This window comes from Pleurodeles waltl, chromosome 5 (assembly GCF_031143425.1).
Source record: "Pleurodeles waltl isolate 20211129_DDA chromosome 5, aPleWal1.hap1.20221129, whole genome shotgun sequence".
In the NCBI taxonomy this organism is placed as follows: Eukaryota; Metazoa; Chordata; class Amphibia; order Caudata; family Salamandridae; genus Pleurodeles; species Pleurodeles waltl.
The window spans coordinates 1,398,148,166-1,398,163,774 of record NC_090444.1 but is presented as its reverse complement, the minus strand read 5'-3'; the positions used below and the strand labels follow the sequence as shown (position 1 = coordinate 1,398,163,774).

The following is a 15,609-nucleotide window of genomic DNA, read 5'->3' as shown; positions in this document are numbered from 1 at the left end:
TCCGTGTTCAAACATTTAATTGCTGCAGCCGCAAATTTAAGAGGAGGGCTGTGGGCACCGGCACCTTTTTACTTACAAATTAAGCACTGGATGAAAACCAGCCTAAAGCTCAGCTATTATTCTATTGAACTCTAAATAATGAATCAGTTGCAAATTATCTCACCAACTAATGTCTTCAATGTCTCCAGGAGTGAAGCCCTACTTCTTAATTTCTTGCCTGGATCTTCCCAGTCCTTTTTAGTTTACAAAACTACAAAACACATCTATTTCTGATTATGCAGGGGAAGACAGTTTTCAGTATTTTATTTCTTATTTTGCAGATGTAGTATTGAAAGCAAGTATTGACATTTCCTTCCTACTAACAAATACTAAAAATATGGACTCTGTGGAAGTGGGCCAGTAAGCTTTCAGAACCATCGCTTTTCGTGTGAGGTACATTTTTATTCTAACACCTAAAAGTTTAAATATAGACATGCACTTATTAATGAATCGGCCAGGTAAAAGTTACTATCATCTTCACTGAATGGATTACGCAGTATGAGGTGTATGTAACATTGCTTGCACTAGTCAAAGTATTGTGCTACTGAAAACACATAATATAGGCATGTGTCATGGATCAATAAACTCTAAGGCTGAAAATTTTAACCCGTCAGTGTCCTTTACAAACACCGGGTCACTCAGCTGTTACAATCTTGTTTCAGTCATATTTCATTAATTTTGTGAAAGTAGTTAAATGGTTGTAAGTAAATCTCACTAAACCTTCCTGCTTAAACCACTTAGTATGTGCAGCTTGCAGACATATATTTCCTGGTTCAAACTGCTTTTGATTGAGATGGCTGAAGAAGGCCTATAGCGGCATGTAAGCCTTTTAAATGACAAAAGTCTCAAAACTCTTTCATTAAAATGGATAAACAATTTTTGTAGAATACAAAATTGGTTTTGCATTAGCACAGGCCATCATTTGCACACCACGAGAGTTCTTAAACATGGTCAAATGAAAACTGTACAACCTATGGGTGCTGCTAAAATTGAGAAATATTTCAGCATTTTACTCTAAAAGCTTACAAAAATTGTATGTCTTACAGTACACCTTAACTCAACCAGGACTTTTTAGACGCCACTTAGGTAAAACTAATTGTTCTGCGCACACATAAAAAAACAAATTTAAGTGAGATTGAAATGTACTATAGAACCAGCATGCTGTTAGTTGTAAATCTATCAAAGCAAAGGACTAATTCCTTTTAGTTGATTACTAGTTAGTGATAGACACCATTCCGTGGAAGCCTGTGCTGCTGATGTATTGAATTAGCCTGTATAATTAACAATCACTCATAATTGATCTCAGTGTTTAATTTTACATTGAAGGAAAGTTCTGATGTGCTTACAGATTAAATAATTTTGTTTCATTACTTACAGGTAAAGTGTGGCTGGACCCTGAGAGAAGATGGAGGACGGGAAGCCAGTGTGGGCGCCACATCCTGTAGATGGGTTCCAGTTGGGTAATATTGTGGACATTGGGCCCGATACATTGACTATCGAACCTCTGAATCAAAAGGGCAAGGTACATTTTACATCTTTAAGTTTCCTAAAAACATTCTGCTAAAAGATACATATTGTTGTACCAGTCAATGAATCTGCTTAACTGTTTAACGTAAGAAATTACTCTTTTGTGATTTGCTCAGCAGTGAATAGGTGAGTCAGTAGTTGATGTAGTACAGAACAAAAGTTAACAATTCATGTAAGGTGAATAAACACTTTAAACTGTCAAAGGTTACTAGTGTGAGATTTCGATTTTTTTATTCTTTGGATGAAGCAAAGATAAAAGATATGGTAAAACGTTAAGAGAAAGAAGATCATGCTGCCATTTTTGTTTGAGTGCCATTACAAAATGTTCAGAATGCTATTGCATTTTCTCAAATTGAATGACTACTTGGAACAGTGATTTTCCATGTAAAGCATTTTCTCCCCAACATTTTGGAATATTGAAAAAGATACCTTGTAATCTCATCTAATTCTACATGTTATCAATCCTTTTTTATTACAAGTATTTCTTTATTGGAGTATAGAACACTCATGGTACAACAACATTGCAATACACAAAATCACAGTACATCGTTGAAGGCAGCACTTGTTAAAAATATAAATGTGAAGCATTGTGTGGAAAACCACAGCCTCCTGTGCTGTGGACTGCGAGTAAGGAAGGTGTGTTGGTCCCTATAACACAATGAGAAATCTGTGAGTATCTCTTATAAGGTGTTTGGCACTAGTAGTCTAATAAACTGCCCAATGGGGGCGGAAACCATGAGAACTGATTGTTTGTGGAATCGCTCTAGTCTCTCATTGAGCAAGGGTGTTTTATACTCTGTTATCACATTTAAGTTATGCTGTAGTTCAGCATGTACCAGCCTTGCATGAGGTAGGAAAACATGGTTAATACCAGGAGCGTGGGTCCGGAGGTGAGAAGGGGAGGGTAGCATGAGCTTGTGTGTTAAGCCTGTTATGTCATGCTGTTGTGGAGCAAATTAGTATAATGTTGGTGTTTACAGTGGCCTGTCATCTGTTTTTATCACCATCTTTTCCAGGTATGTATTCCAGGAATCGCTGATTAGGGGTTTTCCTGCACAATAAGGTAGTGTGCGCCAGGCCGTGACATCTGCAGTTGGTCAGGAATTGACCACATTGTTCTATAAGCTTCTGGAACTTCAGTAGGGTCTTGTGAGTGTACAGGTCTCCCAGTGAGGCCAAACCCACTTCAGTATACAGGCCCACCTTAAGGTGGGCTGTCAGGGTTTGGAGAGTGCGCACAGGGGGAGAACCGGCGAGTATGGCGTGTGACTATGTTTTGGTTAGATATATGTCCGCCAGTAGTATTTGGCCATTTTGGCTATGCAGCCAATGCAGGAGGGTCTCGACGAGGGTCTAGGACCCAGTTCACCTTTTTAGGGGCCTTCTAAGTTCTGAAGAACAACTGACTGCTCAGGGTTGGGGGTTCAGTATGCCACTGTGTTGGCCACTGCAATTGGGCTTCAGCGTAGTAGAGTTTGAAGATGGGGACACCCAGTACCCCTTGTTCTAACAGAGCACATAATGTGTGCAGCGCTACTCTCTTCTGTACTAAGTCCTACCAAATCAAGGTGTAAGGGTAGAATTCAGGACTCGAAAGAAATGCATAGGCCATGGGCAGGCATTGCTGAAAAATTGTACAAATTCCGGGGCAACACTAGCATTTTGGCTATTGCTATTCTGCCTTTTGGAAAGAGGGACAATGAGCCCCAAAATGTCAAGAAATTGCTCATGCTGGTCAGCATCTTCTCTAAGGTCCCCTGTATCAGATCATCCTCAGAATGGTATATAATGATCCCTAAATATCTAAGACCCTCATTACAACATTAGCGTTATTTCAGCAAAACTGCTGCACCAAAATAATCTCCTGACCGCCGTATTACGTGTCACACACTGAAGACCGCCCAAATAGGGCGTCCACATTACCTACACTGCCAGGCCGACCGAGGGTGGCAGAGAGGCGGTCCCACCACCAACACCGCCACACTGATAACATTCTGCGCGCCATATTATGTTCCACAAATCAGCACAACGGTGAACCATTGGTGGTTCGCACTGCCGTGCAACTACCAATTGGGTACTATTGCTGCCTATGGGGGACTGGGACCCATGATGAACGACGCCGGTGGTGACGGTCTTGTGTGTGGCGAGCGTCACCACCTTCATCTGCCCCCTACCTCACCTACCTCACATGTCTCCTGATGACATTCAGGACGTGGGTTGCTGTGGACTTCCTGACAGGTATGTGGGACGAATGTAATGGGAGGGGGGCAGTGTTAGCGAGATTTGTATGTTTGCGGTGTGTGCGTGTGTGTATGCAGGCATGTGTGTGCGATGGTATGGGTGTTTGTAGGTGTGGGGGTGCGGTTACGTGTGATGGGAATGCGTTTTTCCTGTCCTGGGGTGCATTACCGCCAGGGTTTTAGTGGCAGGGTCACCGCCATGCAAACCCTGGTGGTGTGCAGCCTCGTAATCTGGTCGTCGGTGTCATGCTTTCCACTGGTCCTCCCGCACTGGCAGGTCTGACAGTAGTGTGGCTGTTTTTCGTAGGCCACACCGCCATGCTCATAATACAGCGGTCTTCACCGCTGGGACCCTGGCAGATGGAGGGCCACCTCCATTGCGGCAGTCCTCGGACTGGCGAACTCGTAATGACCACCTAAATGTGTCACACTTCCATTCCAATTCTAAGAGAGGCAGTGACTCATGTTCTAGTGGCGAAAGATGACGCAAAGGAAACAAGAAAGACTTAGTTCAGTTTTAGGCCAGAAACGCTTCTGAAATCTTCAAGTGTTTCCATCACCATTGGGAGGGTTCTGCTGTGCTTGTGGAGATACACCAGTGTGCCATCCACATACAGTAAAATAGCGTCCCAGGTGCCACTGCTCAGTATCTCCCATTGTGGCCCCCACAACCACACCAGGCTAATGAGAGGTTCCATCTCTATGGAAAATATGATCGGTGACAATGGGTATCCCTGCCTTGTATCCCTAATGATACTGAACATGGCTGAAATCTCACTGCCTGTGCAAAACCTAGCCACTGGGTTACTATATGGTAGTCTTATCCACCGTAATATTCCAGGGCCAAATCCCATTTTCTGTAGTACAGCAATTGGATGAGGCCTCCCTAACATATCAAAAGCCTTTATCAAGGGATAACGCTGTAGAGAACAGGTCTGTGCATTTGGCTTCTTCCATGATTCGGTAGAGGAAGTGTTCCAGTTTGGTATGAAACCATTTAGCCCGCATGTACCAACTTGGGAAAGTAACAGTAGTATCCTGTTGGCTATAACCTTTCCCAGTGTTTTACAGACTGTATTGAGGAAAAACAGTAGTTTATACGAGCACACCTCTAATGGGTCTCTGCCTGGTTTGGGGAGGACAGGGATCAGTGCTTTGTGCTCGGTCACTAGTTAGGGTGTCCAGATCCCTCGCATGATTGTACAGCTGCAGAAGTTTTGGGGTACGTCTAGCTCTGTAGGCAGAGTGAAATTCCACTGGGAGTCTGTCTAGCACTGGTTTTGTATTGATTACCATTTGATCAATGGCAAGTCTAAGTTCCTCAATCGTTAGAGGCCCATCTAAAGTATGACATTGCAGCAGGTCAATGTGTGGCAGGGGGGATGTCCCCAGGTGCTGTCCCTTCACATAGTGTGCTATAGTATTCCGAAAAGGCTTTATTAATGCTGTCTTGTGTGTTCAGTAGGACCTCTGCTAGGGATGAAATCGTGGTCACCTGGGATCTAGGAGATTTGGTGCGCAATAACTGCATATACTAACCCCGGTCTGCCTCTCTCTGCGTGTTCTCTGATGACATACTCTGCGTAATCCAGGTTCCCCAGCCTAACCACTGCTGCTTTCTGTTCTCCTTTACGATGTGTGATGTCACTATCGTTGCATGCACTTGCTCCTATGTGCACCTCAGCCTCTCAGATGACCTGCTCCAAATCCAGAATCTGTGAATGAAGCGCTAACTTTACGCCCTATGGTTTTTAATACAGAGGCCCTCATGACAGCTTTGAACGCAGCCCTTTCCACCCCTCTATCCGTGCAGTACCTTTATTTTCTGTTAAGTAATCAGCTATGTGTGAGTCTGTGGTTTCGTGGAACACCCTGCCCTGTAGAACCAGGGTATACAGCTTCCAAGTAGGCACCGGGATCCAGTGTCTGCCCCACTGTATTGTTAGTTTTAAAGGGTTATGATTGGACAGTGTGTGATGAGACACAAAATAGCATATTGATGTTGCCTGAAAAGAGGTCAATTCTGGTATGAAGTTGGAGAGCAGGTGAGAAAAATGAGTATTCTCTCATAACTGGATGCATGGAGTGCCAGATGTCATACATGTGACCGTGATTTAGCCAGGCTTATAAACTCTTTGTGGTTCTCTTCATTATTCATTGGGGTGAAAGGACCTGTCTAATGTGATATCTTCAACTGTGTTAATGTCCCGGCCCCATATACATGGTGATAGCAGGTCTTGGACTAATGTGGGTGGGAGATTTGTCAGGAATTGCAATTAGTTGCCGTTGGGGCGCATATATAGTGACCAGGGTGATCGATGCCCCACCTAGCAGTCCCTCCACCACCACATATCGTGCCTCGGGGTCAGTCTGTGAGTGAGCTTTTACTGGAGGTACTACAGGAGCCACCCAAACCTCCAAACCCCATGACGCCCCCGCTGCCCGCCACCGCGCCCCCATCCCTGGGCATAGCTGAGTAGGAGTTGGCCACAAGTTGAAGGTAAGAGTAAATGAGGTGGTGCTGTCCGGGTATGGCCACTCCCGGGATATTGTAGATCAGTATGTGGTATCCGTAGCTAGATTGTCCTCCCATCTCCCTCCATGCTCGAAATTCTAAGGTCTGCGCCCACAGCCAGTATCCGACTCGTGTGAAAGTAGTGTAGCATGTCCATGAGCAGAAACATAAATAAAACTATTACCCCAACTTTCAGTCCCTGGTCGTGTCACAAACATAGGCATGATCAAAGGAAGATTGAACATGAAATTGAAAAGGAAAAGGAACATATTTCATCTGATTCCAGTGGGGGGGGGGGGGGCTACATTCTTCTTGGCTGTCTAAGGGATATGTACAATCTGTGCCCTAATGGTGCCCTAATTGTAGTATCTGATGTTTCTCCCCCCTCCTTTATGCCCCAGCTGAGGAGGAATGTAGCCTTCTTAGCCTGTGCTTTCACAGGCCCCCATCCTCCCAAAAAGGACCCAGTTTGTGGAATCGGATCACTTGATCGGATGCCATAGGTGTAAGTTCATGGCCTATGCGCAATTCTGCCAGAATAAGTTCCATGTCAAAGGTTGTCTCTCGATCCGAGGTGGTGGAGGGGCAATGGGGGAAGGAGATCTATGGTATCAATCTTATTGTTAACTTAATCGGGTCATTCACAGTCTACATTTGTTTGTCAGCAAAATAGAAAAACACTCACTCTCATCATTTAAATGTAAACTGGAAAAATATGTTGGTCTTAAGAAATGATATTACAGTTTCTTGAGTATCTTTTTATTTCCATAGAACTCCAAATATAATGCCTACTTCAGTTAGCAAATTAAAACTGTGACCACTAATACATATAGAAACATTCTGTTTCCATTTTGTATATCAACTTCTGTCACCTTGCAGTCTTTCCCTTTTCCTTCTTCTTGCCATATCTAAGGTTTCCATTTCTTCATTATATATTGTAACATAATACTCTTTCCAGGTCCAGTCAGTCAATAAGTTTTTCAAGACAAAAAAGATTGAATAGCGTTTCCCCCAGGCATTGTGAACTCGTAATGACATTGACCTAATATTTTTTTTTTTTGAATGATGAAGTGATGACAGGGAAAAGTGAACTCAACTATGTTTGTTGTTGTTCTGAATAATGGATTTGTTTTTATGACTCACCATGGTGGGGTATGGAGTCTTAAGAGTGCGGAAGTGTGAGAAAGTAGCCTTGTTCTAGCACAGTTGCCCCCATTTTTGGCCTGTTTCAGTGTTTGTGAGTGTGTTTTTACTGTCTCACTGGGATCCTGCTAGTCAGGACCCCAGTGCTCATAGTTTGTGGCCTACATGTCAGTATGTTCTACTGATTTGTCGGTATGCTTGACTGGGTCACTGAGTCCTGCTAACCAGGACTCCAGTGCTTATGCTCTCTCTGATTCCAAATTTGCACTTACATACTGGTAACCCAGTATTCCACTCCAGATTGGCATACTGGACCCCCCCTTATAAGTCCCTTGTATATGGTACCTAGGTACCCAGGGCAGTGGGATTCCAGGAGATCCTTATGGGCTGCAGCATTTCTTTTGCCACCAATAAGGAGCTCATACAAACACTCCTTCAGGTGGTGGACCAAAGTGATCCTGACTGTCCAAAAGTCCAGCTGTCCAAATTTGGTGGAGGTAAGGGCTTGCCTCCCCCGAGCCAGACAGTATCCCTGTGCACTACATGTTTTGTAGCTCCTAGGGCTTCTGTGCACTTCTTCCAGAACCAGAAATCCTTTGTGCACAATGTAGCTCAGGTGCCCAGCACTCTATCCTGCGACGCTCAGCTCCCTGAGTTGTTCATTGGCTGCATTGGATCCCTTTGTGTAGTGCTGCGACGACTGCGACTTGCAACCCCTTTGTCCCCGTGTCCTGGGACTCCTATGGGTGCTGCCTGGTCTTCTGAGGGCTCTCTAAAGTACTGAGAGCCCCCTCTGTCTCCTCAGTTCGAGGTGAGACCCCTAGGTCCCTCCTAGGCCGAGGTAGCGCCTTTTCCCACCAACCGTGACATTTGCATGAGCCAAGGCTTGTTGGCGGAATCCAACAACTAAAACCAGCTTGCTTCCAATGACTCGACTTGGGACATCTCTTGCACCAAGCAGGAACCTGCAGCTTTCTTCTTTGATGTATTTCTGACTTTTTCTTCCAACCGGAGAATCCACTTTTGCACCTTCATCCGGGTTAGGAGCGGCTCCTGTTCTTCCTGGACTCTTCATCTGTTCTTGGACTTGGTCTCCTCTCTTCACAGGTCTTCAGATCCAGGAATCCATTCTTGATGTCTTGCAGTCTTGCTTGGTTTTTGCATAATCCTTTACCACGACTCCTAGTGTGTTCTGAGGAAACTTACTGTACTTTATTCCTGTTTTCCTGGGCTCTGGGGTGGGGTACTTTACTTACCTTTGGTGTTTTCCTACACTCCCAGCGCCCCTCTACACACTAATCTTGCCTAGGTAAGGAACAGACTTTTGCATTCCACTGTCTTAGTATATGGTTTGTGTAGCCCCTAAGCCCATTCTAGCCTATGGTGATTTTCACTATTTGCACTATTTTCTGACTTGCTGTTGGCTTGCTGTCTAACCTTCTCATTTCTATTCTTTTGACTGTTTTCCTTTCAGTTATGTGGCTGTAGGTTTACGCCCTCCCCTGGACCAGCCCTCCTTTGCACCTCTGTTTATTTACCCTGGTTCAGGGCCTCCATTCCCAACACTACTTAAGCGGGCTGGGTTGTGGACACCAATCTCATCCCTCACCCATCTCATGGCAGAGGCAAATGCCATGTGGGAAAGAGTTAATTTGAGACACCGCCCCACTGCCCCATGCCCAATTGTGCCTTAGCTGCTGCAGCTGGCATGAGGTTCTTTTTTCTTGGTGTGGGGATTTTTCAGTTACAATCTGGTTTACAGAAAATCAGACAGCTCATCAGGGAAACCCAAGCTGCCTTCAACTCAGGTCGATGGATCTTTGACATTAATGGAGATTAATCAGGAGCTGTGCATCGCATTTGATTTATCATAGCAATTTCTAAATTCTATTTCAGTCAATAAAGAGAGTTTGATATGAGATAAAGGGTTTTATTCTCCAAATCTTTTAGTAATGCTTCCTTATTAAAGACAAAAGGATAAAGCCTATTAGTCTCAGTCATTAGTTTTTGTTAGAAATCAGTAGTCAAATAAGTAATCAATAAATCACAATAAAATGCATTAAGCACATTCCATAAAAGAAAGAATCTCTATCCTAACAATGAAGATGTAAAGCATAAAGCTTTAAAGTCTCCAGAATGTATGAAATGGCCTGGGAAGGGAAAAGGCAAAAGAAAGATGTGTAAGAGAGTGGTGGCCTACTCTAGGAACACACACTTTTTCAAAAAAAAAAAAAAAATGCTGCAAACGTTCTTGCCATTCTTTCGTCAGTTGATCAACCAGCTTTCGATGCGCCCATGGAAACATGTTCACTCCCTGTCTTTTCACAGGAACACAGTCAACTTTAGACAACAACTTATAAGGTTGCAGCTATGTCTTATTGTGTAACTATTTTGTCTAGTTTTTCATGATTCGTCCTCCTGTTCTTGACTATATCTCCATGTGTAAGCTTTTATATCAACCTTTCTAAATAACAAGTCTATTCAATATCTAAGAGTAGTCTTTTAGAAGTAGAAACACCTTTATGAATGGAAAGAAAAACATTTTATACAACAGCTATTTATTGTGAAAAACAAATCTTTCAAAACGTCGAAATTGAGCGTTGGACTGATTCTACAAATCTTTTAGTTTTAGCTATAATATGTCAGTGTCTTAGTGTTTCAAGCCAACCATGTTTAAGGATGGTTGCCTGCTACAGCTTTGCATTTAACACACGTTTGAAACAACATTAACTTTGCATGTTATTTAGCATCATATCTAAACATTTTAATATGCGTCCTCCTCACCTGATTGTCATCTTGGTTTTTCTCCCTTCTTCTCCGGCTGCTCATTTTGCCGCTGAACACGCACACTCTTAAGACATCGTCAACGCCCTTTCACCTTCAAATCGTCAGCAGTGGATTCTGGCTGGGAACGATGTATTCTATACACCTAGTTCATTGACCTAGCATTGAAGATAAGGCGAACACGCCAACCATGCTTCCCACTGGTCACGCGTCTATCATTTTCTTTCTTTTATATTTATTTATTTTTTTGCAAGGCACTTACTGTCACTTATACGTTGGTCAGGTAAGCACAGCTTTATTGAAAGTGAGCAAGACAGCTAGTTTTTTCACTTTATGTAATATTTTCACATGTGGCTGTAGAGGTCATTTTTGTATCCTTTATTTAATGTGTCTGCGTTTAAGGCAATTGACTCGGGTATCTGTTTCCATTCAGGTACAATGAGTAACTACAAATTGATGTTTTCTCAGGAGAACCACGTCTCTCATGGTTAATGAATGCGGAACTGGCCTGATCAAAGTGAATATGTTCTGGGAACGGAGAAGCTATTAAGATTATGAAGGGAACTGCTTTTTTTTGTAAAATTCCTGTTTCAATTAGCATTATCTCAGGGAAGAAAAGCATCTGCTGCACTCATTGTACAACAAGTGTTCTGTTTCTGTCATTCGACAGATAGATGTATTCTACTGGCTCATAAAGCAGTGTGTCTCTGAATCCTGTATCCAGTAGATAAAACGCCTGAACATAAGCATGCAATAAATAATCAGGTACAATGCTGTGGTAATATGCTATTGATATTGGTTTAGTCTTGCTGATTAAACAGCAAGGCACTGTGTCAGCAATGGAGAAATTTAACAAGACTTAACAATGTGTAACGGGGTTTTACCAAAGATGCAATGTATTTATCTTTCATTTTTTCTCTCCCAGATTCTGTCAAGATTTTAAGTCCCTGTTTACAGACAGAATGTAACCCAATGCAGTATTTTTCAACCTGATCCTAATGGAAGGGTTGGAAAGGAATTATTAAAAGGCCACGATGATCAAGGGATATTATTAGAAAGAAATGATTTTCAGAATCGTCCTGTAGTTCTATTGTAGGAAGCTGGCTCTGTATTTACTAACTCAAAGTGAGAGATAGTGTGCACAGAGTCCAAGGGTTCCCCATAGAAGTTGATAGAGCATCAGTATTATCTATTATTGGCACTATTTGTGGTAGTGTGGTCGAGCAGAAGGCTTATCAGAGGGTAGTGTTAAGCATTTGTTGTGCACACACAGGCAGTAAATGAGAACACACACTCAAAGACTTAACTCCAGGCCAATAGGTTTTTGTATAGAAAAATATTATTTTCATAATTTATTTTAGAACCACAAGATTCAGAATTCAAGTACGTGCATGAATTGTAAGGTGCTTGGCATAGGTAAATATGGAAATTTGAAGTAAAACAGTAAGGTACACAGTTTTGGTAAAAATGGCAATAAGCTAATTTAAAAGTGGACACTGCAAAAATCAACAGTTCCTGGGTGAGGTAAGTACAAGTTAGTTCAGCAGGTAAGTAAAGCACTTACAAGTTCAGTCTCCAGGGCATAGCCAGTCCACCGTTGGGGGTTCAAGTCAACCCCAAACACCCAGCACCAGCAACACAGGGCCGGTCAGGCGCAGAGGTCAAAGTAGGGCCCAAATAACATAGGTGCCTATGGAGACTAGGGGTGCTCCGGTTCCAGTCTGCTAGCAGGTAAGTACCTGAATCCTTGGGGAGCAAACCAGAGGGCTTTTGTAGAGCACTGGGGGGGGGGCGGGTCACAAACAGGCACACAAAATACACCCTCAGCGGCACAGGGGCTGCCGGGTGCAGTGTGCAAAGTAGGTGTCTGGTTTTGAAAAGAAATCAATGGAGGGACCCGAGGGTCACTGGCGATGCAGGCATGGCACAGGGGGGCTTCTCGGGCCAGCCACTGACTGGGCAACGATGAGGGCCGCATGCTGGTCACTTATGCACCAGTAGTTGGTTTCTCTCTGGCCGGGGGGCTGCGGCTGCAGTGCTTCCAGGTGTCTGGTTCTTTGTTACCAGGCAGTCGCAGCCAGGGGGAGCCTCTGGATTCTCTCTACAGGCCTTGCCGTGGGGATGCAGGGAAGTCGTCACAGAGTGCCTAACTTGTGGGAGTCGCCTGGGGGTCCTCACTACAGTGTTGGTTTCTTGTTTCTCTCATTATCTCCTCCGGACTTAGCGCCAAAAGTGGGGGCTGTGTCCGGTGGCGGGCATCTCCACTAGCTGGAGTGCCTTGGGGCATTGTAACATCAAGCCTGAGACTTTGAGGCTCACTGCTAGGTGTTATAGTTTCTGCAGGGGGGAGGTGTGAAGCACCTTCACCCACTGCAGGCTTTGTTTCTGGCCTCAGAGAGCACAAAGACTCTCACCCCAGGGGGTCAGAAACTTGTCTCTCAGTGGCAGGCTGGCACAGACCAGTCAGTCTTGCACTGAAGGTTTGGGTAAAATACAGGGGGCATCTCTAAGATGCCCTCTGTGTGCATTTTGTAATAAACCCACACTGATGTCAGTGCTGGATGTATTATTCTGAGAAGTTTGATACCAAACCTCCCTGTATTCAGTGTAGCCATTATGGAGCAGTGGAGTTCGTTTTTGACAAACTCCCAGACCAAATACTTAATATGTCCACACTGTACTTACAATCTCTAAGAATGGACTTCGAAACTGTAGGGGCATATTGCTCATGGAGCTATGCCCTCACCTGTGGTATAGTGCACCCTGCCTTAGGGTTTTAAGGCCAGCTAGAGGGGTGACTTACCTATGCCACAGGCAGTATTTTGTGTGCATGGTATCCTGAGGGGGATGCCATGTCGATTTTGCCTTTTTCTCCCCACCAACACACACAATCTGCTATGGCAGTGTGCATGTGTTATGTGAGGGGTCCTTTCGGGTGGCACAGCACATGCTGCAGCCCTTAGGGACCTTCCCTGGTCACAGGGCCCTTGGTACCACTGGTACCTTTTACAAGGGACTGCGCGCTTAAAGGTGCTTTCCGGTGGCAGGTCCCACTGCTTCGAGGGTCTGGAGATGTGGGACAAAGTGACTCCGGGCAGAACGGAGAGGACGGGTGGGGAGGCTCCTCAGACCTCTGGAGCGTGCTGTCTGGACTGGAGGACTCGTGACGACGGCCAGCTTGAGGATACAGTGGCTCAAGTGGCGGCCACGGACTCTGCTCCTAGAATTGTGATACAACAGGATGTAACAGTGGCGGTTGAGACTGCTGGATCAGCGAAAGGTTCGCATGGGGAGCTGGAGCGGGGAGCGGAGAGGATCTCTGCGCAGGTCTCACTATGTTACTAATATCTGGAAATTGCTACTGTGCCCTCTATCGGGGGGGCTTGTGTCTAAGTGAGAGCACTTTCTCTGCGAGGAGGGGTGCGGCTAGACTACGATCAAGGTCCTGATAGGGTGCCATTTGAACTTAGGAATGTATTGGACTTCGGGTGGCTATGATAATATCGAACTATGTTGGGGTGGTATTCAGGAATATGTATGTTGAAGCCGGGGTGGGGGGTGGTCATTCACAGTTGTGGTAGGACTTCATAACTGGGTAGTTGGAGATTAAGCTGTTTTCCTGGCAGCATCCACAGTATGGATCTAAAGTATGGTTTGTTGTGCTTGTTTTACTGTTTATCCAGGGTGGGGGTGGGGGTCGGAGGTCTGGGATGTTTGGTTGGTGAAGTTTATCAATATTTAAAGTTCGCTTCAGCAGTGCAGTCATATAGGCGAGATTGGCCATGTGTACTATCCTTGTCTTCCCATAATTGGGGAGGGAGGTAAGGGGTGGAAATCTAGAGGGGAGGGATGGAGGCTAAGTATCGTTATGGGTCGACAGATTAATATGTTGACGTGGAATGTCAGGGATTGAATAGGTACACCACGCGCTACAGGGTACACTCCTTTCTGAGGAGACATAAGGTTCATATCGCCTGTCTTCAGGAAATGCACATGACTGAGGAGGAAGCACAAAAACTATTCAAGAAATGGCGGGTCAGATGATTCATCCTCATCCTCTTATGCAAGGGACGTGACCATATGGGTGGCTCCGGGGGTCCCATTCACCCATGTGTACAGTGAAGTAGATGTTGAGGGTAGATACGTCCTCGTAGAGAGCATGTTAGATGGATTAGTCATCATTATCCTTAACACTTATGCACCCAACACAGATGAACACTCCTTTTATGCCAGAATACCAGTCAATCAATCAAATAATTTCTTTAGTGCATTACTCACCCGTAAGGGTCTCAAGGTGCTGTTGGGGGGGAGGGGTGGGGGTACCGGTTACTGCTCAAAAAGCCATGTGTTAAGGTGCTTTCTGAAGGTTAGGAGGTCCTGGGTCTTGCGTAGGTTGGTGGGGGGAAGTTCCAGGTCTTGGCAGCGAGGTGGGAGAAGGATCTGCCACCGGAGGTGGTGCGTTGGATGCGGGGGACTGTAGCGAGGGCGAGGTCAGTGGAGCAGAGCTGTCGAGTTGGTATGTGGAAGTTTACTCATTCGTTGAGGTAGGTCGGTCCAGTGTTGTGGAGGGCTTTGTGAGCGTGGACGAGGACATTGAAGATGATCCTTTTGTTGATGGGCAGCCAGTGTAGGGATCATAGGTGGGTGGATATGTGTTCATGGTGAGGGAGGTTGAGGATGAGACGTGTGGCTGCGTTCCATATTCGCTGGAGTTTTCTTTGAAGCTTGGCTGTGGTCCCTGCGTAGAGGGCATTGCTGTAGTCCAGTCTGCTGCTGATGAGGGCGTGGGCGACTGTTCTTCTTGTTTCTAACGGAATCCATTTGAATGTCTTACGGAGCATGTGAAGGCTGTTGAAGCAGGAGGATGATATGGCGTTGATTTGCTGGGTCATGGAGAGAGATAAGTCTAGAATGATGCCAAGGTTGTGTGCGTGGGAGGTGGGTGTTGCGGGTGGTCTGAGGGTGGTGGGCCACCAGGAGTTCCATGCCGTCTTGTTGGGGCTGAAGATGCTGATTACTGTTTTGTTTGAGTTTAGTTTGAGGTGGCTTGCTGTCATCCATTTGGCGATGTCGAGGAGTCCGGCATGCAGGTTTATCTTGGTGGTGGCTGGGTCCCTGGTGAGATGATGAGCTGGGCGTCGTCTGCGAATGAGATGATGGTGATTCCATTGGGGTGGATGATGATGGTGAGAGGGGCCATGTAGATGTTGAAGAGGGTGGGGCTGAGGGAGGATCCTTGGGGGACCCTGCAGATGATCTTGGCGGCTAGAGACCGGAAAGGAGGGAGGCAAACTCTTTGGGTTCTTTTGGCGAGGAAGGAGGTGAGCCAGCCCAGTGCCTTGTGTCGAATTCCGGCGTCAA

The 15,609-nt window shown here is 45.2% G+C and overlaps 1 protein-coding gene across 7 annotated transcripts in view; it reads left to right on the top strand.

The window, feature by feature from the left end:
* MYO6 (myosin VI) overlaps window positions 1–15,609 on the top strand; it is an 892,076-nt gene that overhangs the window by 120,033 nt on the left and 756,434 nt on the right. For 6 of the 7 annotated variants that reach the window (XM_069235652.1, XM_069235651.1, XM_069235650.1 and 3 more), the window contains exon 2: window positions 1,417–1,561. In XM_069235652.1, coding sequence (XP_069091753.1) covers window positions 1,445–1,561 — 117 coding nt within the window. In that variant the 5' untranslated portion in view covers window positions 1,417–1,444. Of the gene's footprint in view, window positions 1–320; window positions 433–1,416; window positions 1,562–15,609 lie in introns of those variants that run through there. The other variant, XM_069235647.1, reaches the window with a different exon arrangement.